The sequence below is a fragment of the Cydia fagiglandana genome, chromosome 5 (assembly GCF_963556715.1).
Source record: "Cydia fagiglandana chromosome 5, ilCydFagi1.1, whole genome shotgun sequence".
NCBI classification, from domain to species: domain Eukaryota; kingdom Metazoa; phylum Arthropoda; class Insecta; order Lepidoptera; family Tortricidae; genus Cydia; species Cydia fagiglandana.
In genome coordinates, this window is record NC_085936.1 from 2,458,375 (window position 1) to 2,486,288 (window position 27,914).

The 27,914-nt window shown below is 38.7% G+C and overlaps 2 protein-coding genes across 2 annotated transcripts in view; one reads left to right on the plus strand and one right to left on the minus strand.

The window, feature by feature from the left end:
• The window catches only part of LOC134664275 (centaurin-gamma-1A), a 424,789-nt gene that overhangs the window by 195,255 nt on the left and 201,620 nt on the right, over positions 1 to 27,914 (plus strand). The gene's annotated exons all lie outside the window — the stretch shown is intronic.
• On the minus strand, positions 10,099 to 11,934 carry LOC134664263 (uncharacterized). The gene is made up of 2 exons (XM_063520811.1): positions 11,481 to 11,934; positions 10,099 to 10,963 (listed from the first exon to the last, which is right to left on the minus strand). Exons 1-2 carry the CDS (start codon positions 11,698 to 11,700, stop codon positions 10,113 to 10,115), a joined length of 1,071 nt encoding a protein of 356 aa, XP_063376881.1. The 5' UTR covers positions 11,701 to 11,934; the 3' UTR covers positions 10,099 to 10,112.

Below are 27,914 nucleotides of genomic sequence, written 5' to 3' on the forward strand. Positions count from 1 at the left end.
TTACTATACCTATTTGCTAATTAAATAGTTCTAATAGGAAATTGCAAAGGTTTAGCACAAATTAATACTTTTACTAAGAAACCAATTCTCCTAGAGGAAGACCTTGTAAAACTATTAGAGGTCATAGATGACTGAGAATCGTATAAAGGTACTGGCCAAGAAAGTATTCTAAGTCGATATTCCCGGCTCCATTGATTAACCCGCCTCATGCATACTTGAGCCCGCAAAGAGCAGAGGCAAATTAAAAAAAATGCGATCGACGAGCGGCAATCTGCATACGCTATGCCGCGTATTCACCCGCTTTGACTAAACCACCGTATGTGCATTTGAAACATACCATTCTATACCTTGTTGTCACCCAATAAGGTTCTTTTTCGAAGAGCTTTGTGAGTGCATAAGGTGAAATTTGCTAAGCGAGGTAGTATTTGCAGCGGTGGATTGCGAGTTTCGAATGTAACATTGAGGTTTGATAGTTTTACATTTACCCTTTTATTTGTAACGTGACCTAACTTCGGTAAATATTTAATTTTACACTTTATTTACAAAGTGCTACATGTAAAATCCATTATTAATTTCGTTTAGTAGTACTACTGTATATATCTGGTATACTAAATCCATATCTCATCTAGACGTAATATTTATCATCACCATCATCCCACATTCTAGCCTTCAGTCGCCCACTGCTGAGCATAGGCCTCTCTTCGTGTACGCCACTTATCCCGGTCCTGGGCTAGTCTCATCCAAAAGTGCCCCACGATTTTCCGAATGCCATCCACCCAACGAGCCAACGGACGCCAGGCGTTTCTTTCATCCGAAAGCGGCCACCGATCCGTCAACATTTTGGTCCAACCTGCCATCACTCTGCCGACACGTAATATTTAACATATCTTTAAATTTGAATCGGGCGGTTTGTTTTAAATACCCGATCGCATTGTGCACAATAAAGGTGACAGTCCATTTCCAACGACAGCTGCACTACTGTTCATTTTACTATGGAAATTGACAATAACATCGACGCGTTCAGTACCAGTAGTGCAGCTGTGGTCAGAAATGGAATGTTACCCTAAAGCTGTTCTTGGTCGTTATAATGTAAGATGTCGGTCTGTTCGTTAGATAGCGTAGGTCGCGACTCCCGTTGAAGTCGCTTTTAGGCCTTTACTTACCTTATTGCTTCATTCTGATCTTCTAATCATGTAACATAGATACTTATGATGTTGTACCTGATAGAAACTACTACAATATTAGATAACAACAAAACACCAGTTCACTATATTCCCCAGTGACCGGATCACAGCAATGCAATAAACATTCGTTTGCTGCACTAGAGCAGAATCAATGGCGCACAAAGCGACCGATTGTTCGATATTAAGTGTAACACGTATGTAATCAGAATATTGTGGATTTCCGTTGCTTTATTGAATGTTTTAAACTTGTAATTAAAAATGTTTTACATATAAAAAGAGCCCAATATTGTCGCTTTTTTTCAAATTGAATTTCGAAAATATCGATCCTAGAAGAAAAATTGTGAGGACCAAACTTGTAGAGAATCAATTTTTTTTACAATTTTTGTCCTCACGGTTTTACTGAAAATCAAAAATGGCCGAGTTATTCAAGAAAAACCGTTTTTCGAATATACGCAGGAGCCTGATGATTCAGTCTACTTTTTGAATGTACACTTCCACTGACCCCCCGAGGGACCTACGAAAAAAAAATCCAAGAACTAATTATTCACGGGTAGGGTCGGTTTTTTGGATATAATGACTCAACTAATTTTAAAACCATCCGACTATTTATATGCTTTTAGGTGATATATCTGGACATCAACCACACAAACATATCCCATCAAATTCATAACCTGTTATTACAATCGGAATACGCATCCAGGACATTACAAAGAGCCATTTGTATTTTTAGGGTTCCGTACCCAAAGGGTAAAACGGGACCCTATTACTAAGACTTCGCTGTCCGTCCGTCCGTCCGGTCGTCCCTCCGTCCGTCCGTCCGTCTGTCACCAGGCTGTATCTCACGAACCGTGATAGCATACAGTTGAAATTTTCACAGATGATGTATTTCTGTTGCCGCTATAACAACAAATACTAAAAACAGAATAAAATAAAGATTTAAATGGGGCTCCCATACAACTTGATTTTTGACCAAAGTTAAGCAACGTCGGAAGTGGTCAGTACTTGGATGGGTGACCTTTTTTTTTGCTTTTTTTAGGGTTCCGTACCACAAAAGGAAAAAACGGAACCCTTATAGGATCACTCGTGCGTCTGTCTGTCCGTCCGTCTGTCACAGCCAATTTGCTCCGAAACTACTGGACCAATTAAGTTGAAATTTGGTACACATATGTAAGTCTGTGACCCAAAGACGGATATGTAACGTCAACAAATAAATTTTAAACATAAGGGCTACTTTTGGGGGTTAAAAGATAAAATTTAAAAACAAAGTTTTGCAAACTATATCGTGTTACATATCAAACGAAACAGCTCATTGTGAGAATCTCAAATATATTTTTTTTATAAATTTACGATAAAAAATTTAGAAGTTATTCAAGAAAATAGACAAAAAATGACCATTCCCCCCCCTCTATCTCCGAAACTACAGGGTCTAAAATTCTGAAAAAAATACACAAAATAGTCCTTTACCTAAAGATGACAAGAAAACCTATTAGAAATCTACAGTCAAGCGTGAGTCGCATTTAAGAACAAAAATGCGGTTTAGGTTTTTTAGGGACACAGCCGCAATGGTTTAAGTGAAACGTGATGTAGACAGATATTGCGAAGGCCCTAGGCCGATATCCGCATAAGGCCGAAGGCCCGAAGTGTCCCGAAGAGGCGTGCCTTTAGCTTCAAGCGTGAGTCGGAATGACGACAAAAAATGCGACTAGGCTGTATCTGGCACACAGCCGCATTAGTACTTGTAGTACAGATTGATTAGGTTAATATTGTTACGTGTTTTAAAAACCACTATACAGGGTGGCCAAAAAATTAACTAAGTGTATTCCCGTTGCCAACGTGCAACCCCGAAATCGCGAGGAAAAATTTGGCTGTTTCATACATTTTGGCTGGTCCGTTTTCTATGGGACGATACATTTTTTTTCGCGATTTCGGGGTTGGTCCCGTAGTGAAAGTTGTACAGCTCAGTACCTATAATCCGAAAACCTCCCCGGCTACGGGAATGCACTTATTTTTTGGCCAACCTGTAGGTATTATCTCTCTTCGGCCTTCGCTTTTAAAACACTTGCGGAATTTGTAGGAAGCGCGACCCGTCGGACGCTCCTAGCTATCAGCCCTAGGCGGAGCTCGGTCTTCAGTCTTCGCATTTGGACACTTGTACTACTGTTCGGCATTTAATCTTCCTATCTAAGCTACTTTGCATAGTTGCAGAGATATAAGCCACCACGCCAGAAAACTTCATGTTACATCTGGTTTTTGATTGACCCATTCGAGTTTTTCAAGATGTTTCACTCACGTCACGTTTCATGTACAAAAAAAATTGTTGAAAATTGTGTGATGTACGGAACCCTTGAAACGCGAGTCCGAACTCGCACTTGACCAGTTTTTTTTGTTTTTTTTTTGCATTATGGTACGGAACCCTTCGTGCGCGAGTCGAACTCGCACTTGCCCGGTTTTTTTTTCTTTTATTTCCCTGCGATATTGATGCAGTTCTCTACTACACTCGTGCTGTAAACGAATGTTTATTGGACACCTGCATACGTGCAAATGGCGGAAGAACAGCATTCAGAAATGAAAAATTTAAAACAATACAATACTACCTAAAAAGCGCTGGTGGCCTAGCGGTATGAGCGTGCGACTTTCAATCCGCGCGGCTTTCAAAATGGAGGTCGCGGGTTCAAACCCTGGCTCGTACCAATGAGTTTTTCAGAACTTATGGACGAAATATCATTTGATATTTGCCAGTCGCTTTTCGGTGAAGGAAAACATCGTGAGGAAACCGGACTAATCCCAATAAGGCCTAGTTTCCCCTCTGGGTTGGAAGGTCAGATGGCAGTCGCTTTCGTAAAAACTAGTGCCTACGTCAAATCATGGGATTAGTTGTCAAGCGGACCCCAGGCTCCCATGCCGGGCAAAATGCCGGGATAACGCGAGGAAAAAGAGACAATACAAATCTATCTGCCCCATTCGAACTTTAAGATACGTCTATTGATAGATCTAGAAACGATATGGATTAGATGTGTCAGTGTCAAAAATGACATTTTTGTTCGAAGAAACGTCACATTTGACATATTTACACCATATCGTTTCTAAATCTATTAGTACCTAAATAAATTTTTATGCACTGAAAGTGGATAGTTGTTGTTCCAAAAGTGTGCACAAAATGATACGTTTCTGCTCTAGAGCACTGTACTTTTCTAAGTACGTTTTTTGTCTTTTTTTACGATGAGCAATAAAGTTTTAGGGTTTAAATGGATTTGTTGTACAATTTCCATTCTGATAAATAAATAACGATATTTTAACTAAATTGTTATAATTACCGTACGTGGCGTACGTACCCTTAACGTACCCTTAAGAAATACTACTGAAGTTTATGTGTTTTTTGAAATGCACATGTATTTTACTTTCCTCGTAGGTACCTACTTTCCGAGTGTTTAACTCGGGTGAAAGGCACCATCATTTCAGTCTCGGACTATGAGTTTGGATTTATATTATGTTTTAGTTTTTTAATCAAATTTTGAAATCTGTAAGTAGTCGCTGGTAATTGTGCATTTCTGAATGATGCCCCAGGAATGCAACCGGCTGTCAGTGCAGCACTCCTCTGATTGTTTTTTAATGTTTCAGTAACGTTGATAGAAAATATAAAGTTGATATAAATATGGTTTCCTTCAATGTCTTCGATTGTTGTTTTATGTTAGGTTTTGTTATTACATTGAGTTTCTACGCATAATAGTCATAAATATTAGCAAATTTCTTATCAATACGAGTATACAGGGTGGAAAGATAAGTCGGGCCCTGGAGGGAAACTACCTTAAATCCTTAAGCTGGCTCATTTTACTTAAAGGAGACATTCCTTTATTTTTTTAAAGAAACAAAACTGCATTCACAGTATTTTAATTTTTTTCTTCAATTTGGCTTGTCTAAAAAAATCTTAAGTACTAAATATTACATTTTATGGATATTTTGTACGACAGACGAGTGTAAGACCTAATGTTTCTTGGAGAAATGTTATCATTAACATTAACTGTATCGATTAGTAGAATAAAATTGCGAGTTTTTATTTTTTGGAATTTTTAGACGGTTTGAGTCCCGGGCGAGGCAAGCGAGTTTTTGAAAATCTTAGAATGCAGTTTTGTTTCTTTTTAAAAATAAAGGAATGTCTCCTTTAAATAAAATGAGCCAGCTTAAGGATTTAAGGTAGTTTCCCTCCAGGGCCGGACTTATCTTTCCACCCTATACAAGGTCTGGTATACTTGCGCCATGATAAATAAGGTAGAAGTACTATTGCTCGACGCTGCACTAGTATTTTTATTATGTGTAGAGTTAAAGGTGACTCAGCTCAGGTAAAAAGCACATCAAATTGTATGAAAGTATCTCATAACAATCAGTCAGATTCATATAATATGTATTCTCATTTCTTTTATTGATTTTATTTATTTTCCTTTTGTAAGAATTTGATATGTTTTCTGAAAGAGCTACGTATTTGTATAAAGTTATGTACTCACTGAGTATAATTGCATGAATTCTATAGTAATTTAAATTGTATTTATCTTAATTACTCGTAATGCATGTTAATTATAAGATGTAATAATGTTTTGAAAAGATGTGTCCCGCCGAGTTTGTTGCCGGTCCCATATTGGGATACCCTCCTCCAATTGAGGGGGGATTTAAATCTTCTCGGGGCAGAGGTGTACGGTTGGAGCCGGTAAAGGTTTATTTGACGTTCATAAGCGCATTGTAATATGCCTACTTGAATAAACTATTTTTTATCTTTTATCTTTATCTTTTTATTTGACATGGGCACCTTATGTCAAAGTGACAAGGATTAAATTTGAAAACAGAAAAATCTTCGTCGTTAAAATTTAACCTATATTACTTTGACATAAAGTGCCCATGTCGAATACTAGTGCAGTGTCGAGCACTAGTACTTCTACCTTAATATATGTCAATGTAGCAAATATACATAATTTTAGGCAAGCTGGAATAATTGTTGTAATTTACATACTTATTTAATAAACCCAACTAAATGGACTACGAGTATAGTAAGACTTCAACGTCGGATCCACTACACTTTGTAACAATGTAGGGTAATTCGCCAGCATAGACTAGGAATCCTCTAGACCGAGTTTAGAGCAATTATTTCATGCAACCGATGATGCCAAAAATGCGGGGGTGCGCGGGACGAGGTGAGCGAAGTCCCGTGCCGTGATTGGTCCGTTCAAAGACACGGACGTCACACAAAGACACTTTCGACTCGACCGTGGAGTAAAATTACCGTATGCGTGGCAGAGGGGGTAGCGCGACTATGCTCAGTCTGGAGGATGTTTTGTCTGTGTTCGCCAGTAACTGACCACTTTTAGTAACTGGCCACCCCACACCAAAAATGAATTAAATATATTCATCTATAAATACCAGTTACTGGCGAATTAGGCCAGTCATCTTAAGCCTAAAAAGGGGGTCAACCTCGGAATGAGAGATAATAGAAAATCAAACGAACTTACCTGTAAGTGACGTTCGATGATTATTAAACGAGGTAATTCGCCTGAGAGATTACACTAAGTTTACATGTAGTAGCACGAAGATAGTGCTGCCATCGTACACCATTTTAGAGCAACTATTAAAAAAAAAAACAAATTTTATTTATACTCTGTGGCGGGTACTTCATAATCTCATACACTTTTGGTACCCGGAGCCCATCGTCAACTCATACATAATATATTTCGTGAGGAAATAGGGCAACTACAGAACTCGTTCTGTATAGGGTCCGGGTGGGTGTGTAATCTCTCAGGCGAATTACCTCGTTTAATAATCATCGAACGTCACTTACAGGTAAGTTCGTTTGATTTTCTATTAAACTCAGTAATTCGCCTTTCGAGATTACACTAAGTTTACATGTAGATGTTTAGAGCTTCACGAAATATTTAGGTAAACTGAAAATGGTTCAACTGAAATAAACAAAGTATGAAATCAACTTATTATGTACTATATTTCAGTTCTAACAAATCGTTTACATTGCGGTTTTTCTTAGAAAATAACCATATTTAGATGTTAATTAATGCATAATGAATAATCAACTAGTATAATACCTATTTTATTAAGTATTATGTTGAGGTCATACTGCAAAGAGACCGGGCGAACGACTCTGACGTATCAGGTAATACTTCCCTGTTATAAAATTTAGCAAAGGATGCCGAGTTACCTGTCCATCCTGCGGTTGTTTTTATAACATCTATGCTTACGCCAAGCTTGTTGGCAGCAGACGTAGATGCATGCCTGGTGCTGTGAGAGCTGAATACTGAGGTGTCGATCCCGCTCTCCTGCAGTGTGGCCTTGATCCAGCGACTCAGTGATTGAGAACATACATTTCTATATGGCTTCCTTAAGCTAATGAATAAAAACTCACAATCTGTTTGCCTTTTATCGGCAGTAGTTTTTAGATATTGTTCTAAAGTTCTGGCCGGACAAATAGAAGGCCTTTCGTCGAAGTAAGGAAGAATCAGTAAAGGTTGTGACCTACCAACCGCAGAAGTTTTTATTTTATCAGAGATTTTGATTACAAATTTCTCACCATTATATTGTTGTATGTTAGACACTCGAATCAAAGAAAGGGTCTGTACGCGATGCGCAGTGGTCAATGCTAGTAATGTTGCTAGCTTTTTGGATAATAAATCAAACGGCAAGCTTTCGTTCGGATAATGATTACTTAGGAAATCTAAAACTACCGCTGGGTTCCAAGTAGAATTATACCTTGGAAGGGGGGTTCTCAATTTATACACTCCCTTCATGAATCGTTTTATCTTTAAATCGTTCATAAGTCCAGAACCTACTATAAGACTTATAGCTGATTTCGCTGAATTAATTGAACCGTATTTATTATCTTGATTATAAAGTCTTACTAAAAATCTTAATATATCCTTAACGGACGCATCATAAAGATTGACGTTAAATTCTTGGCAATAACAAAACCATTTTTTAATACATGGTTCATACTGACTAATTGTATTGTCCGTCAGCGAGGCTAACATCACGTCCACGGCTTCGGGAGGAGCGCCCTGCCTCAGGAACGCCGTCCGGATAAGACAGCGGCCACCAGGGTAAGGTTCCGCTGAAGTTTGTGTTCGGCCCTGTAAGGCGAATGCAATAAATTAGCCTCTGGAGGAAATACCAAGCTATTTCTAACTTGTAGTTTCTTAAAAAGTGGAAACCACGGTTGTGTGTGCCATAAAGGTACAACCACAATACCCTCCGCTTTATTATTTACTATTTTCTGGAGTACTTTTAATATCATAGAAAATGGTGGAAAAGCATAGAAGAAGAAATTATTCCAAGACAATGTAAAAGCATCAACTTTGAATGCGTCTGGGTCTTTATGCCATGATACAAATTTCACACATTTTTTATTTAGACGACTTGCAAACAAGTCGATTTCTGGTCGTCTAAATGTCTCACAAATCAGATTATAGGCTTCATCAGCGAGCTCCCACTCAACATCTGCATGAACTCGGCGAGATTCGGCATCGGCAATCAAATTCTCAGTGGAGCTTATGTAAGACGCAAAGATATATATGCGTCTTTCTTCGCACCACTGCCAAATCTTACGGCTTAGTGCATTCAGATGCGGAAACTGAATGCCTCCAAACCGGTTTATGTATGCTATTGCCGTAGTATTATCAATACGCAAAAGTATCTCGCAATCCGTGAATTTACTGGCAAAAATTTTTAAACCAAAAAATGCAGCTGTCAGTTCCAAAAAGTTAATATGCTCATTTAACTCTTCTTTTGACCACTGACCACTCGCTGTTTGATCCGAGCAACTAATGCCCCAGCCCGTACGAGATGCGTCTGAAAAAATCTCTAGCCGGTAATCGCCTGACCTTATCGGGTTGTTACACTTATCAATATTACGTAACCACCAATTAAAATCGCCACTAAGATGATTTGGTATTGACATGAATTGATTATAATCATCATTATCTTTTAGACAAAGGTATTTTTGTCGTTCGAACATTTTTGTATAAACCCACCCGTACTGAACGGCTGGGCATACAGACACTAGCAAACCAACTAAATGTGCAAAATCTCGAACTTTGCACCTTTTCATGATAGAAAACCGTATTATCTCACGCTTAATTTTTAATTTTTTATCTTTCGGAATGCTAATTGTTAATGCATTGGAGTTAAAAACGAAACCTAGGAAAGTAATGCTTCGACTAGGTGTACCGTTACTTTTTTCTAAGTTTATTACAAAGCCAAGCGATTCCAATAAGTCTTTGGTTTGTTTGAAATTTTGTTTGCATTCGTAAGGGCTGGAACCAAAAAGACATATATCGTCTAAATAAATTACAGAAAATAACCCTTGTTTTCGTAAATACTCCACAACCGGACGCATAAGTTTTGTGAATACGTATGGCGCTAAATTCAAGCCAAAACACAGTACTTGAAATTCATACAAACGCCCTAACCATTGAAATCGTAAGTATTTTCTGTAGTCTTCATGAATACTTATTGAAAAATAAGCATTCTGAAGGTCCAATGTACACATATAAGTGTCTTTAGATAAAAGACGCATCAAAGTCCTGTAATCCTCAATTTTGAAGTGTGGCGTAGGAATAAACTTATTCAATTGCTTCAAATTTAGGATAAATCTATTCTGGCCATTACTTTTCTTAATTAGAAAAATGCTTGATAAGAATTGACCCTCGCATGGCTCGCACTGTCGAACAGCGCCTATATTTATGAGTTTAGTAATTTCATTATTCATTTCTAACTTATGCTGAGCCGACTGTGGTTTATTTACAGGTATCTGTGACTGGACGATATCAATGTCAACTGGCAAGCGTAAGCCTCTGACCCAAGATAAAACTACCGGGTCATTAGTTACGCGTTGCCAATTATGGTAATAAAACTGTAGTGTACCCGCCTGCGACTCGCTGCTTAGCGCCGACTGGCGGTCGGCTTGCTGCTCCGCGGGCGAGGGTCGCGGCGCGCGCTGCCGCGCGGCGTCGCTGCCGGCTGCCTGCGCCCACCAGCCGTCGAGCTCGTCCGCGCGTACGCGCGCCGAGGTGCCGGCGGTGGCGGGCCCCGCCAGTTTAAAGCCCTCGAAGGTCCCGCTTCAGCCGGTCTGCTCTTAGGTGGAGGCTTCGGTTTCGTTGAGGCGGGTCTCATCTCCGCGCCAGTCTTCGTTATCGCCTTCATAGATTTCAGTTTCTCTGAAAGATCCGTACCAAAAAGGAATTTATCTCGTTTCAGGTCCTTTATATTGTCTTTGACGTCTTTGCTAAGACAAGCTTGCAAGAAGTTCCTTCTAGCTGAAGTCTCTTCGTAATGTATATGGCATAACAAGCGGCCTGCATCGCTGAGTAGCTTCAAACTTTCTTTATTTTCTGTGGCGTCGGAATGATTTTCTAAATTCGACGACATTAAGTCGGCTATACATGTCATGACGCAAGCCATACTTCTCTGCTTTTCTGATAAAATAACGTCTCTCTTAAGCGCGTTTTCGTTGACCGCCGCTTTGATTTCAGGGTTTATTATAGGACTCTGCAGTAACGTCAGATTCTCAGGAATGTCGTGACCGGAAATAATTTCCTTTTTGACATCCTCCTTTAAACCATTGATTAGTATATCGGACCATCGGTTAGCAATATCCTTGTGCACAGCCTTGCTAAATATTTCTTCTTTAGCAGGTTCGTCACCTAGAATATTCAAAATACTCGGATCTAACTCCGGCGATGTTTCCAGCTGAGGTTCCAGGACTGGAGATGGTTGGTTTTCCTCTTGGGGTCCTGAAAAAACCGACACAAAATGTCTAAGTAAAAATTAATCACATGCGCAAGCCTAGAAACAGTTTTTCAAACTGCTTTATTGCCAGACTTTGTAATAGGTAAGTCGATTGTATTCTGGATACACTGGAGTAAACTTTTGATATCATCAGTAGCTGTCTCGCGGACTCTTGCGACTGCGCATCGAGGTGGCAAACCTATATACTACGATACAACCTTACAGATCGATCTGAAGTATATTTTAGGTTAGTATGTAGCCTTACAGGCACAACTTTAGCCACTAATGTTTACCAGTAAAATAAAAATACGCCGAATAAACAAGCATACGTAGCAGTGCATAAAAAAGTACGTAGCTACACTCTTGTGAACAATAAGTAGGTAGACACCTACGTCAAGATCGTATAGGTTCCCCGCCGATAGGGGGCGCGTGCGCGCGCTCGAGCCAAGGTCAAGCGCGCCTGCGTTACCTACGTACCTACAAAACCACGCGTAATATAAAAGAAACATTAGTATATAGTACCTTCGTTTTGCGGCACCTCCTGCTCGGAAACATGATCGACGCCAAGCTCGTTTACCACTTCCTCCTCGTACTGGTCTGCATCCGACGACACCGAACTCCCCGACTCCGAATCCGACGACTCCTCTCGGCGTTCCCGTCGCACTTTTTTCATTTTCTGCTCCAACTTCTTTATTTTCCGTGCATAGTATTCTTCATCATCCCTAAACTTACGTTTTCCCATGGTAAAACACACGAATTACAGCCAAATATTCGAATTAAAACACTTAGCACGGGAATAGCGTATACGATGGCGGCGACACAAAACGTGTATGAGATTATGAAGTACCCGCCACAGAGTATAAATAAAATTTGTTTTTTTTTTTAATAGTTGCTCTAAAATGGTGTACGATGGCAGCACTATCTTCGTGCTACTACATGTAAACTTAGTGTAATCTCGAAAGGCGAATTACTGAGTTTAATAAGCTGGAAACTCGGATACACCTTCGTAATGACATTTTAAAGGTTCTCTTAAAAGTCGACGCATATATCGTGTGCGCGTCACAAGTTATTCAAGGTCAAAGTTCATGAAAATCGGTTTTTCGCGAATATCAAGGTTTCTATAGCTCCACCGCTGTTTACATGTAGGGAAGAATTGTAGAGCATAAAATTTGTAACACGTTAAGTATCGAACATTTTTTCATGAGATTAGCCGTTTTCAAGATATACCACAGAAAGCGCAGTGATCAGACATACGTAGTATAAGTTGGTTTGATAGTGAATGACACCTTACATTTTGGTGACTATGCGCTGAAACTTTGCACAGTTGATTTTTAGCTGGTCTTGAGTAGATTCTGACCGGGAGCTATCGAGAGCCACGGCACATTTAGTGGGGGGAGGGGGGGTTAATTTCGACGCTGCCGCGCTTCAATTGAAGCATCATTTCTCTAAAGCTATACATATTAGATTAGGGCATGTGATATATCATTTCCGGATAAATTATGGATGGGGAATCTATTTATGGAACAAAAACAATGTACTTTTGAACAAAGAAAATGAATAAAAATGAACTGAAAACTACTTCAACTCGCTATTATAACTACAGATAGAGATTTCGGGAGTTGAATAAAAGCATGTGAAAACATGCATTTTCTTGTATTATTAGTACTTACTTAAAATCTACCTCTTTCCTGTAGAACTACCTTAAGTTAAAGGCTATAAAGCTTAATTTTCTGATTAAACCTCAATAAAGGGGTACCCTTTTTGTATTAAACTATGTCATAAAATCATTACATACATACACACAAGCTGTTAGCTATTTTCCACAGGAGGGGCCACTTTTGTTTTAAAAACCATATATGATCCATAAGTGTCATTTTAACGATTAACCCTTTAACCGCCAGAGTCTGATATATAAGACATTACATTTCCAGTTCATTTCGCCACAGTCTGATAAATAAGACAAAGATCTGATTTAGTTTTTACAGCCCATTTATAACTCCGGTAACTGTGCCAACCTTACTTTGCGTGGTACAATTACTGCCGGTGGCGACACGAGCACGCTCGCTCAAAAATTCCTGGCGGTTAAAAGGTTAAAAAACTTTATAGAACGTATTATTCACACAGATTACCAGCTTGCCTTGCGTCATAGTGCGTTTCCCGTGCCGCTGCGCCTTCTATGCCGTATATATCTTGAAAATGGCTAATGGCATGAAAAAACGTTTTATATTTAACTCGTCGCAAATTTTATGCCCTACAATTCTTACCTACATGTAAACAATATTGGAGCTATAGAAAACTTGATATCCGCGAATAACCAATTTTTATGACCTTTGACCTGGAATAACTTCCGACGCGCACACGATATATGCGTCGACTTTTAAGAGAACCTTTAAAATGGCATAACGAAGGTGTATACGAGTTTCCAGCTTATTATCTCTCATTCCGTGGTGAAACCGTTAATTTAACTGGGCCAAATTGCCGTATTTCTATTAACTGTGCTGAAGGTGAAATAATTAAAATACTGTAAGCTATAAAACCTTTCCTATTTTTCGCACCTGTATCTTAAATAACTACATATGGTGCTACTTTACCGCCCTAATGCGGTAATTATGTATTTATACGTTTCTTTGTCGAAAATTTCATGGGCCATTATTCACTGAAAAGTATTTGACATTGTAAATCAGATCCATTGAAAAGTCGAATACACTTCGCTTCAATATTTTTCAGCTGAGCGAACTTTACGAATATGTTTTATATGTAGAATCTAAGCCATTTTCATATGCACATAGTTGCTGAGCAACAATATTGCGATATTTATGGAGCACTATGCACGTTATTTTAATGGGGAAACTTTCAGGATGCCTTCAATGTGGCACAGTATATTTATATAGGCAGTAAACTAACTTATAGTTTGAGCCTTGCAGCGTAAGTACTAGGCGCTAATAGAAAAATGGGCCTCCCTCAGATTTCATACGCGAATATAAGTGGGTCTCACACGCAATTAATTTTCTGTGTGTGCATGTATGCACATGTTTTTCAAACCTATCGTCAATTGATTGCATAATATGCCATTGTGTGAATTGCCTTACTGTTTAAATTGTGAACGGTGGCGCGTGGGAAAGATGCGAACCGTTCAACTTTCGTTCTAACTCGCCCGCGGTCGGTTTAAGAAGATTGTTATGTTTAAAAGTGGGCAAGTTGTTGTTTTACACTACTCAAAATGACAAACAAAACATAAAGATAATTTAAAACTATATTGCTATATTATGACTATATGTGACGTTCCACGGCAAAAGGTACCTTATGGCGGCTGGCGCTTACGTCGCATAGCGCTGCAATAATATTGGAGCGGCTTTAATGATAGCGTAAGCGCAAACCGCCATAAGGTACCTTTACCTGTAGGATGTCACATATTATATGTACCACATTGCTGTGTGACCATAAACATTGATAACACTCGCAGCTCGTAATTTTAAAGGAATTTCAAGAAAATATAAAATAATTCGTTTCATTCGAAAATCGAATGCAATGCAACTTAGCGCCGCACGCGCACTTCTACGCGTGTATTACGTAGATACACAACTTTGAGCGTGCTACGCCGTCGTAGCGCGTAGCAACATTTTCCTGCGGTAAGGGACATGTCAAAGAGATTGGCTGCCGTATTCGAACTTCAAGATATTAACGAGAGACGATACCTACTAGATACGTTATAGTTTAGCTATCAACTAGTTCTCTTTTGCAGCGCAATTCGGGCAACCAATGCCACTTTTATGTTAGATAGAGTAAGATATATATTAGATATGAATTGGATCTCTAAGTCATATCCTGTGGAAATCGTTCAAGATTATCTCCAGAATCGCGCAAATGTCAAATTTGACAGGTTAGATCTTAAATATATCGTTATCATATATATGATGTCTAAAAGATATCTAATAGATGTCTATTTTAAAATCCGAATCGGGCCCTGGGGTTCGTGTTAGTCGCTTGTAATTTTATATAATAACTAGCGACCCGGCTTCGCATGGGTTAACAAATTATACTTCTAAACCTTCCTCAAGAATCACTCTATTGATAGGTGAAAACCGCATGTAAATCCGTTCAGTAGTTTTTGAGTTTACCGCTAACATACAAACCCACAAACAGAGAGGCGGCGGGGGGCTTTGTTTTATAAAGTGCATTAAAAATATTACTAAGTTGAAAACTATTGCAACATTTAATTAGAAAAACGTAATGAAAATGAACCTTTTTACAAAGTTCCTCGACTGAGAGAAATAACCTCGAAGCTGTTTGAATTAAAAGTTTTTAGTTTTCTCTTTTATAGTTTTAATGAGTGTAAAACGATTTTAGGGCGCATCTATTTAATATGTACTTACTAGCTTTTTTAATTTAAACTAGCATTTTTAATTTAAACTTTTTAATTTTGTTATTTATTGTCAAAATTTAAGTACTTATACTTAAATTTTGACAATAAGGGGCTCTCCATAAATTACGTCATCGTTTTTTGACGATTTTTGACCCTCCCCCCCCCCAAATATCATCCAAAATTCATTAATTTGAAATGACATAATTTATGAATAGCCCCTAAATAACTAAATTTGAAAAAAATGTGTCTGACACATTTATGTTATGTTTTTAAAAGTTATAGTACTGTTATTAAACTTTCGCTGTGCACTGACAGCGTACACTAAATGATCATTACGACTTATTTTGTATAAAATAAGGTTTAAAAGTTCAAGGAAATATTTAAATTTTGAACTTTTCCTAAGGCAGTTAACTTTAGGAAAAGTTCTAAATAGCGATATTTTAATTTTTAATAACCTGTTTATTGTTTCAGAGAAAAATAAACGTTGCTTTCAAAGGATTTTTTTATTTTATGTCACACCTGTTAAAGTAAATTCTTAGAAAAATCGCAGTTAACTGAATAAATTATTGTTAAACGGTAAAAAAAATCCACTGAAAATCTACATGAAACGAACAAATAGACGCACAATTCCGCTCGACTTTCCTTTATATTGTCTATTATGACACGTCTGTTCTGTTACACAAACATCAACTTCAAATTTGAATCGTATCACAAGCTACGTAGGGTCGATATTCCTCTAGTCTTCATAGTCTTTGTAGCATTTTTGCAAGTGATATGGACTTGTATTTTGTACCAGAACTCAGCACAATATCATAGATCCTGACTCGGGGGCACGTCCTTAAAAGTGCATATTTCCGCACGTTGCATCGCCAACGCATCAGCACTTTTCATCTGATAACGATGCAAGTGTGTAGCATATAACGGCCCGATTCGAACTTTAATACACGTCAAATATTAGGTACGAAATGGATTAGATATGTCAGTATCAAATATGACGTTTCTTCAAAAAAAAACTTCACTTTAACACTGACATATCTAATCCATATCGTATCTAGGAGTAATTTTTGACGTATCTTAAAGTTAGAATTGGGCAGTAGGTATTTCGTTTCGTTGCAGACTATATGAAGGCAGAATTGTGAGTGACTGTGCACATATTGAATTGTGTGCGTATTTTCACGTGCACGTTTGCGTAGTCTACCTATAGGTACACATCTGTGGCAATGTACGCAGCCCTTTCAGCCAACCATTTGTATAATACAATTGATGTACAGCGTTTAACCCGACAGTGTAACGCGGTGTCATTTGTATGCAATGGTTTGTTTTCCTATGCAAATGAGGCGCCATGTTTTCGAGGGGCCTATTCTGTGCACCTTGTTTGATTTAGTGATATAACTAAATTTGGAGGTAGCAGAATTTTAATGCGCATAATTGTCATATTTCGTATTTCGCCTTCAACAAATCGGGCACTATAATATTTTCACATAGCTTTGGTACGTACGGTGGCAGCTGTCTCTTCTTCCTCGCGTTATCCTGGCATTTTTGCCACGGCTCATGGGAGCCTGGGGTCCGCTTGACTATTCCCAAGAATAGGGTATTATACTGTATTTAAAATAAATTATTTTACACCATGCATGAAATAAAGCACCAAATAATTGTTAGAAAAACACAGATAGGAGTTATTTTTAAACATAAGTTCTATTTAATAAATCAGATAGAAATATTAAAAGTAGGTGAGTTGACCGTGACGTCACGATGTAATGTTTCATATAAATTTCTTATTAGCAAATCGTTTTGACAGATCTAAAAAAGTATCTGATTTGACTAGTAGGAAAATACCCTATTGACGTAGGCACTAGTTTAAGTTATACAATTTGTAACATTCAACGCAAAAGTATTCAGTTGACAGTGTCATACCCAAGAAAAAGGTAACACTATAAGAGACTATTCAAAACAATATATATGCTAGCTTATCCACTATTAGTAGTTACATGCCTGCATATGACACTCCTGACTTCGTTCGAACTCGGCTCCGTTCGGCTTAGCATTGCTCCGAGCAATTACAGTTGGCACCACTTGACTTCCTTTTGCGTGCACGGCCACTGATAAGATACCTGAATTTTGACAACCCTAAATAGCCGAAAGGAAAGGGATAGTGCCATATATTACAAAGGGATAGCATGATTCGACCCTGAACCGATTCGGGTTTGTAGGAAGTGTCCTTCTCTACACGATGGACCAACGCCGGCCACTCCAAGGGACGCAGCCATGCGGTAGAATGAGATAGCAATATCACTTGCTCCCTCAAACGAATAAATGCGTCCCTTGGAGTGGCCGGCGTTGGCCCATCGTGTAGAGGAGCCATGACGTGCAATGCACTTGCAATCCCTCTGGCGTTGCAGGTGTTAATGGTCGGCGGTAAGTGCTTGCCAGCAATCGATAGTAACTTCCAATCGACAGATCGATGATGAATCGACTCATCTGCTAATAGCTCGCTCGCTCATCCGACGATCGATGATTCGCTGTCCGATACGCGGTGATACGCGCGGTGTAGGGCGACCACTCGTTTACAAGCTCACGGTATAATTATTTATTTTAACACGGCTTCACTCCTCATATCGATTGTAACGTCCAATCAACAGATGAGTCATGATGAATTTAAACCATGGTATAATAATATACTCCGCTTGGTAGGTACTCTCTTCCCGTCTTTTCGTGATCACGTGACTGACACAAGCCTACGTCATCATGCGACAGCGCTTTTTTTTTTTATTTATTTGGCACAAAAAACAGTAACACACAGGGTTCAAACACAGAAATAGAGTACAAAGGATAATAAAGTGTGAGATCAACAACATCGTCCACAGATTACTAGATTACCTACTGATAAATCTACAATGTATACAGGGTGAAATTTAAATCACTGGCCATATTCATTCCCGGCACTAGGTTACACTTAAGGAATCTATTTAGCGAAAAAAAAAGAGTACACTTTTTTTAATTTTAATTTTTCAATTTTTAAATATTTTCCACGAGTCGTGGTCACCCTATTACCACAAATGTAAACAAACCTAATAGTAGGTTTTAACAACAACATCAGCAAAACCCTTATCTGACCTTCACTAAACCTTATAATCGTTGCAATAGGGTCCATCCAGTTAGTGTTGGCGATGGTAGGCAGGTTTATCAATTTCGAGGGTAGTCTAAACTAAACCATTCCGCGCTAGCGGTAAACATAACGGTAAGCATAAATGATTAGTCACTCGTCACTCGCCAACCTTAAAATAATAATCGCGCGCGTACTAAGGTTAAAAAAAATGTTTTCGAACCGGGAATATTACGAAGTGGTACTTACGATGTTATTTATTAAGTGGTGAGTGTTTACGTGGTGCACAAATTGCGTCGATTTTTAATCAAATGTACGTAAGTTTTTTTTTTTCTCTAGTTTTATCTGCAATCAGTCAGACTATAAGCAGATTGGTTGAGTGCTTTATATCATGACGAGCCAGTCCTCCAGCGAGGGCTTCTACTCATTTCGCTTTGACAATTTTGGATTGTCTATGTATGAGGGAAGATGTCTTTTCTTTTTAGTCTTTTATCATATCCCTTGTCTGTTAGTTTTGCTGCCAGGTCGTTTGGGTGGTGTCTTAATCTATGGTGATATGCCTTAGTTGCGTGAAGGATTTCTTCCTTCACAGTATTGATTTGCAGGTATTTATGTATTTCAGAGTTGGTTGTGAACCACGGAGCGTTGCTTATGGACCGCAGTATGTTGTTTTGCATTCTTTGTATTATTGCGATGTTGGAGTTGCTGGCACTGCCCCAAAGTTGTATGCCGTACATCCATGCTGGCTTAAGAATAGTTTTGTAGATTAGGAGTTTGTTGTCTATGGAGAGTTTACTGTTTCTTCCAAGTAACCAGTAATAATCACGAAATCTAAATCTTAGTTCTTCTCTTTTTGTTTTGATGTGTTGTTGCCATGTAAGCCGTCGATCTAGATGTAAGCCGAGGTATCGGACACTGTCATGGTGGGGCAGTGTGGAGTTTTCCAGAGTAACTGGAGGGCAGTTTCCTTTCCTGAGCGTGAAAGTAACTTGGACAGATTTTGATGCACTTGCTCTTATCCTCCATTTTTGCAACCATTTTGTTATGTCCTCTAGCGCGTTTTGTAACTTAAGTGATGCGATACCAGGATCCCTGCTACTTGCAAGTATGGCAGTATCATCAGCAAAAGTGGCCGTGGTGATCCCATCCACTTGTGGTAGGTCAGCCGTGTAAATCGTGTAGAGCACCGGTCCCAACACTGAGCCCTGGGCCACTCCAGCTTTTATTTCTAAGAGCTTAGAGGTCTCATCATCCTCTTTAACTTGAAATAGGCGATCTGATAGATAGGAGTGAAACAAGTTAAAGTAACTGTGGGGTAAGTATGTGCGTATCTTGCAAAGCAGCCCTTTGTGCCACACTCTGTCGAATGCCTGTTGAATGTCTAGAAAAGCTGAAGAACAGTATTCTTTTTCTTCCAGTGACTTTCTGATTCGCTCCACGACTCTGTGAACTTGTTCGATTGTGGAATGCTTTTGTCTAAAGCCGAACTGGTGCGTTGGTATGACTTTTGTCTCTTCTAGTATCGGAAGGATTCTTCTTAGGAGCAGTTTTTCACAGACTTTTGACAGGATCGGTAGTAGGCTAATTGGCCTATATGAGGTAACCTCGTTCGCAGGTTTTCCTGGTTTGTGTATCATCAGTATCTGGGAGACTTTCCACAAGCTGGGATAATATTGTACTCTTAGGATTCCATTGTATAGTGTCACCAAGAATACTACTGCTTTTCTCGGTAGATGCTTTAGAACTTCTTTTGAGATGAGGTCGAATCCTGGTGCTTTTTTATCTTTCAGATCATTGATTACTCTCCAGACTTCGTGTACTGTTACTGGAGTTGGTGGGAGTGACATTTGGAAGGGCTGGTTTAGTGTTTTGTCTACTTCTCTTTCAGACTCTGCGTCATTCGCGGCATTTTTACTCATTGTTTTTAAGCCACGGACGTTTTGTTAATAATCATTAGTCAGAAATAACATTTTAGATTAAAAATGGGTTGCCTTTGCATTTTGACGGTTCTAAGCCCGTTAATATGAAAGGAAAAATTAGCAACTTATGTAGGTAATCTCGCTGCAATAGGGTTCATAATTGGTGACGCGATTGCAAACAGCGGGAGGGGCGGGGTGTCAATGACCTTAACTGATAAGAGAGAAGCGGGTGTAGTGGGTAGTTGTCGGTTCACCATAACGTACGAGGTTTTTAGGACAACTTGATGATGAGTTATTTCGAAAAAAATGTACTGAGCGGTATTAAAAGAAAAAACACGTGTTTAATATTTTTTCGAGTTCTTTCGGTTGTTTCAATTTGGCCAGTGAATTAAATTTCACCCTGTATAGCGCAAGGTAATAATATAAATTATGTATGTAAAAGTAAAATTAACAAAGATAAGATTACAAAATAGGTTTGTGGATGCAATTACAAATTCGTATTGGCAGAAGTAGTCTTATACAGTTTAATGAGCGAGTAAACAGTTAAAACAGCATGGCCCATGGGAGCAACTTTTAATTATGTTTTGTTTGAAGCAACTGAATCAATTTTTTTTTATACACATTATCAGAGAACATGAAAATATCAATTTCATTAAAATACAAATTGTAACATTTAACCAGCCTGTATAGGGGATCTCGTTCTCCAGCGTGGGTGCGGCAGCGCGAGTCTGCAAACAGCTGGTGCTTACGTGCAGCGCGCTCCCGCGCCCTCGTCGGTACGCGGAAGCTAATAGTCCCGCTCAGGCTGGGACAGTCAAATTTGTTATGACATAGATTGTAAAAGACCATCGCGTCCAGAAGGAGGCGTCGCTTTTGTAAGTTGAGTAATTTGTACTTATCAAGAAGCTGTTGGTAACTAGCCGCTATATATAGCGCTATCGCATATATGATAATATGCGATAGCGCTATATATGATATATGATAATATGCGATAGCGCTATATATAGCGGCCATGTTATTGTGACGTCGGCTTGTATCACTCTGGGTAGAGAAAACATGTCTTATTAGACTATGATTTTTAAACTAAAGTTTGTCATAACATAAATATAGGAAGGTATTTGGAAAAGAGCCATGATAAACAGGATTCAAAGACATTCCGTAATATAACTTTTAATTTAAAATTTAAAAAAGCACCAACAGAATAATTTTATGCCATAAATGCCTTACATCATTTTGGAAAAGAGTTGACTCTTCAAACTGCTAAATCTATTTATATGAAACATAGCTAAGAACCACCGCAAGAAAACTCGCTATCACGTTAAAAAAACCGAGCTACGATGCCACAGACAGACAGACATTGACGTCAAACTTATAACACCCCCTTTTTTGAGTGGGGGGTTAAAAAATTGTCAGGTGCTCTTACGGCCCTATTCGAAGTTTAAGATACGTCAAATAGCGGCTAGATATGGATTAGATATATCAGTGTCAAAGTGTCAAAGTCAAGTTAGTCAAGTGACGTTTTTGTTTTTGTGAGAAGAGATTTCTTTATTATAACCCATAATAACCCATTTTTTGCTCGATAGCATCCTTGAAAACAATATTCACTTAAAAGCGGTGTATAAAGGATAAGTCTGCTGCACAGCACGTCAAACTAAAAAGAATTCTTACTGAATTCATTAAAAGAAGTGAGATGTTAGGATTAAAGAATGGAAAAAAAGGAAAACTATTGCGAGCGAGTTGCCGGGCTCTTCGAGGCCGATTGTGATTTGAGGATTTGATAAGATTTTGATCTTGTTTTGATAAGGCCGACCAATTTTTTTTTTCTATTATGACATAGGAGGCAAACATGCAGATGAATCGTCTAATGGTAAGTAATAACCGTCACCCATGGACAGTTGGACACCTGCATGACCAGGGGGGTTGCAAGTGTGTTGCGACCTTTAAGATGAAAGGACGCTCTTTTCATGAAAGTGAGAACATTGTGTCGGTCCGGAAATACCGTGGGCGATAGTTCATTACACAGCTTAGCTGTGCGAGGCAAGAAGTTTCTGGAGAAACGCACAGTTGGGGACTACCGACGATCTTAGTGGTAGACGAGCTAGGCGTGGGCGAATGGGGCCCTCGCCCGCGGCGTCGCACTTAAGGGGACCCCGCACAGCCACACATTAAAACACAACACAAAACAAGATGGACGGACGACCTTGTTAAGGCTGCCGGAAGACGCTGGATGCGGGTCGCTTCCAACCGGTACGAATGGAGGTCCAATGGGGAGGCCTATGGTGTTCAGCAGTGGACATCTTATGGCTGAGATGATGATGATGATGATGGTGACACATTGAAAAGGGCCTCGCAGATGTGATTTCGCCCACGGATAAATTAGTTCACGCTACGCCACTGGCGGAAAGAAGCAGCAGGGATTAATTCGAACAATTCCTCGGAGCATTTCTTCGCAGCGCCAAGGAGTCAAGCCGAAGTGCAAGCGAGATGCCTTATCACATTCACTACCAGCGACCCGTCTGTTCGTAGGCGTTTTCCGCTACATTCAGTTTTTCCCGTGTTATTGGCTACGCTAACAACTTTGACAACTTAACAGCAGCGAAATTGCGGGGATTTTTCTCTGTCTCTCTAATTACGCCTCCATTAGAGTAGAAGAGAAGGATCCCCACAATTTGCGAATTTCGGTTTTCACGGTAGCCGCACTGATTGCATTCCGTGAGCTTCACGCTGATTGGTACAGTGACACACTTGTACTCAAGGTCGTATTAAAATAATATCAAAACCATATCAAATTATTAAAACAGAATCGCCTTTCGAGTTTCTGCTCTCCTTGAAGAGGAACTTTCGAATAAGGTCGAGTTATTTAATTAAAGCCTTTATAAGTGGGTTGTTTTGAAATGCACCGGAAACATTCGCAATTAAAGTGTGAATTTTAGTACCTATTTAATTAATTCTAAAATCATACTCATTGCAGTGGTCGCTTTTCATAAAAGACTTTAATAGAAATTGAAAAAATATAATGGAAAAATACAAAAAAAAGATGGCTGACTTACATAAAAAAGTTTTATTAGAGTGAGACATGTAAGTGAAATTTTATCAAAAAAAATAAATAAATACATATTAGATTTTAAACATTTAATTCATATTATGCACATTAAAAAAACTAAAAAAAAATAAGTATTTAATATCCCAATCACTATCGAGAGATATAGTCAGCCTATTCGCAAAAGGGTGTCCCTTAATGGCACGGAGATGGACAGATGACCCGAGGGTTAATACAGTACGTAGGTTCATCATACCCTATTAGTATTAGTGGTAATATCGGCACAGATTTATCTCACGGGTACGATGATAATGGCCGTACATGGATAATAATAGACCTTCGATAGGCTATATATTATATTAGTATACCTGAAGCTATTTTGTAAACTAATCGACCGACCAGACAAACAAACCGTCGGGTGACAAGCAAAAGTCACTAACTAACACCATTGAAATTATTGAACAATAAACCGTGTTACAAGTGTAATAAAGTACATTGTTACTTAAATTTTTTGTTAGTACTTAGTGACTTTTGCTTGTCACCCGACGAAATGAAATCATTCTTTTCAGTAGGGCTAAGATGGCCGGTTTTTATCATTTGTCACCATGCTTGTCACGTTGTATCAAATATGTAAGTGTGAAAGTGACGCATGACATGACAAGTGATAAAAATGCAACCATGATACCGCTTCAGTATGATGGTCGTTCTTGTCTACGTGACAGCGTGATAAAACGGTGTCCGTCACACCGCGTTGTTAAAAAGTGACGGTTATTTTATCACGTGTATAAAGATGGATAAAGCCATCCATAATACGCCGGCTGGTCTCGATCAGTACCGTCTTTATCATAAGGGCCCCGAAGGACAGACAGTAACAGTATATTCGATTACCCATAATAAATAGAAGATCATAATAGAAAAATGTTAGTTTAATTATCGTCATCTTTTCAAAAATGGTCACTGCAGAATTCTCTCTTACAATTCAAAACTCATTTTTTCATTGAATAATTTTACGGTTTATTCTCACTTGTTTTTAGGGTTCCGTACCCAAAGGGTAAAACGGGACCCTATTACTAAGACTTCGCTGTCCGTCCGTCCGTCCGTCCGTCCGTCCGTCCGTCCGTCCGTCCGTCCGTCTGTCACCAGGCTGTATCTCACGAACCGTGATAGTAGACTAGACAGTTGAAATTTTCACAGATGATGTATTTCTGTTGCCGCTATAAGAACAAATACTAAAAACAGAATAAAATAAAGATTTAAATGAGGCTCCCATACAACAAACGTGATTTTTGACCAAAGTTAAGCAACGTCGGGAGTGGTCAGTACTTGGATGGGTGACCGTTGTTTTTTTTTTTGCTTTTTTTTTGTTTTTTTTTTTTGCATTATGGTACGGAACCCTTCGTGCGCGAGTCCGCCTCGCACTTGCCCGGTTTTTAGTCACTCGCGCGACATGTTTCGGAGAGCCTAGGTCTAGGTAGGTAGGTTAAATTATTCAATGTTAGTATGTCTCAGAACAGTTTAAATTCATGTTTTCATTGCTGTTTACGTAAATACATTAAAATACAGCACTGCGTTTTAAGCCGTAACACGCGCGGTATCGGCGCTCTGTATGCGGCAGCACGCGCCGACACTCGGTCGGCGTTTTTACTAAAAAAATATCTGGGAACATAAGTATAAAAACTCAAAAATACGCGACCTAGCTAGATCGATTTTCCGCCCCTAAAACCCCCATATTTATAGCAAATTTCATGGAAATCGTTAGAGTCGTTTCCGAGGTCCCCGAAATATATATTTTGAGTTTTATATGTTATTTAGATATTTATTGTTAAAGATAGATCTGTATATTACTTTACTCTGTCCCAGTATGTGACATGATAAAATATTGACTAAAGAAAGCCGCCCTAAATACAGGTATTAGTAGATAACGCAAATTGCCCTTTGATTTATTATTCAAATTGCCTTCGTGACCGTAGAATGAGCAATAATGGAATTCACATTATGTGGCTAGTCTATAAAAATGTTAGATATTCTGGTAATGACAGGTTCCATAATGGTTTTCTAATAGATAACAGTTTTCGATTTAGATAATACTTTTTTTAATCATTTTATGAATCTACTCAGAGAACCTTACGAAAGCTATTCCATAGAGAATCACTGTACCTATTTTTAAGCTAAGAATTTGTTGTATATTGTCATATTAGGTCAGCTTTAATATTACCCCCGCAAAATACCAGTTTTACCCCCACGGGGGTAATTACCCCCAGGTTAGGAACCACTGTTGTAGGCAATATTGAAGAAGTTTACCTATGTGTAGCCTAATCATGAGTTTGACACTGACCTGACGTTGACAAACGCTAGCGTGTGCTTGACTTACTTTATATGCATCTCGCTCGTACTGGTACATTAGTGCTTGCTTAAAACCTACATCAAATTATCATCTTTAATTTACATAGGTACGCTAAAATAGTTATTTACGATACAAGTGCGAAAAAGAGGAAATTCGAAACGAGTGGCGATAAATTAAAACACGACCGAAGGGAGTGTTTTAAATTGACACGAGTTGCGAATTACCTATTCGCACGTGTATCGTACAACGTTTTACAGTACATATGGCCCTTTAAACTTTTGACATCGCACGAAAAGTGCTTTTTTACGCACTAGTGCGGAAAAATAGGACCATATGTACTGTAAAAACTCATTTAATTACTTCTTTAATATTGTACTTACAAAGGGAAAATACTCCCCACAGCGGTTTGGCTGCAATATATTATTAATAAGAGAGGAACCTTCTGAGAAATCTCATTAACCACTTTGATACGCCCTTTTACTACGTGAATCGTATTATTACAAACTCGCGGTTCGCAGAGGGAAACGTAAAGACTACCTCCGATAGAATCCGCATTATGAAGCGTTCATGGAGACTCGTAACTTATATTCTTTGCTCGTAACACGACCACTTTGATATGCCTTTTTACGACGTGAATCGCATTATTCATCATCATCATCATTATTACAAACTCGCGATTTGCAGAAGGAAACGTAAAGACTACCTCCAATAAATGCCAAATTATCAACCACTTATGGTTATGAAAATATTTGCAACGAGTCACTCACGTAACAAATGTCCATTGGTTGTAAGATACTAGCGACCCACCCCGGCTTCGCACGGGTTACACAAAACCTTAACAAATTATACACCTAAACCTCAAGAATCTCAAGAACTCTATTGATAGGTGAAAACCCCACGAAAATCCGTTCAGTAGTTTTTGTTTTATCGCAAACACACACAAATAGACAGACACGGCGGGAAACTTTGTTTTATAAGGTGTAGAGATTTTAAGTCTAAGACAAATTTGTGCCTACATTTGACAGCTGACGTAGATAGCGCTTTACGGCTCCGGCCGTTAGAAAATTCAGTGATAACAAAAACGTATGATACAATATAATTATCAAACTAGGTGGCACGAGGTTTGTTTAGATTTACACATCTTATACAACCAATTTTTATATCACATTTTACTATACCTACCCTGCCAAGGTTTCTAGAATTTAATCTTCATTGATATTTGCAATTTTTCAGGTTGTAAACACGGTCCCAAACAAAATTACGGAAGTGACAATAAGTGACCGCGAGGCATCATAATGCTCTATCTATCTAAAAAGATCTGTGCCACGAATATAGCAAAAGAGGCTTATTGAAAATGGATGCCGTTTTCGTAAGAATATATTAATTTGCGAAGTTTAATTTATCCGTTTGTGGGTGAATCAAAGGCTTTCGGGATTAAGGTCTTTAGAATATTTGAAAATCAAAAGTGCCTACCTAATTCAAGTAAGTTTGAACTGATTATATTCTTAAGTGAAATGTCATAATGTAAGTAAAGAAAGAGTGGTAATATCCACATCAGTACGGTTACCATCAGTTTGTCACTGACATAAACGCCGTCGAGAACGTAATTTACTTTCTATACATCCCGTTTGCACTAATATGCGAGTGCGAGCGAGATGTATAGAAAGTAAATTACGTTCTCGATGGCGTTTATGTCAGTGACAAACTGATGGTAACCGTACAGTTTTCTTACCAAAACGCTCGTTAGCTCGTACTCGACATCTAGCGTCATACTTACACTTATACTGGAGTCAGTTATGTAACGCTGCCATACATGACCCAAAATTTTTTTATTAAGCTATGAGCTTCATCACATCTGATATTTGAGTAATTCTAAGCATTTCTAGCCTAGGGTGAGGGGGAGGGTGGGGTACAAAGACGGCCGCCACCCGTCATCTTTAAAAAAAATCTATTCTGATCTTGGTGGATACTAGGGCAAGTTTGGTATAATTTTCGTATAAACCAACGACGTAGAATTCATTGCTGATATTTGTTTTTTTTCAGTTTCATAGTAATTTTACAAGAAAAACGTAAAAAGGTGAAAAATTTGGTTGGAGATTTTTGCTACCCGGAGCCGAAACTACAAATGATAGAAAGTTGAAATTTGCACACTAGATTACATTTATAAAGTGTACAAGAGATAAGAAG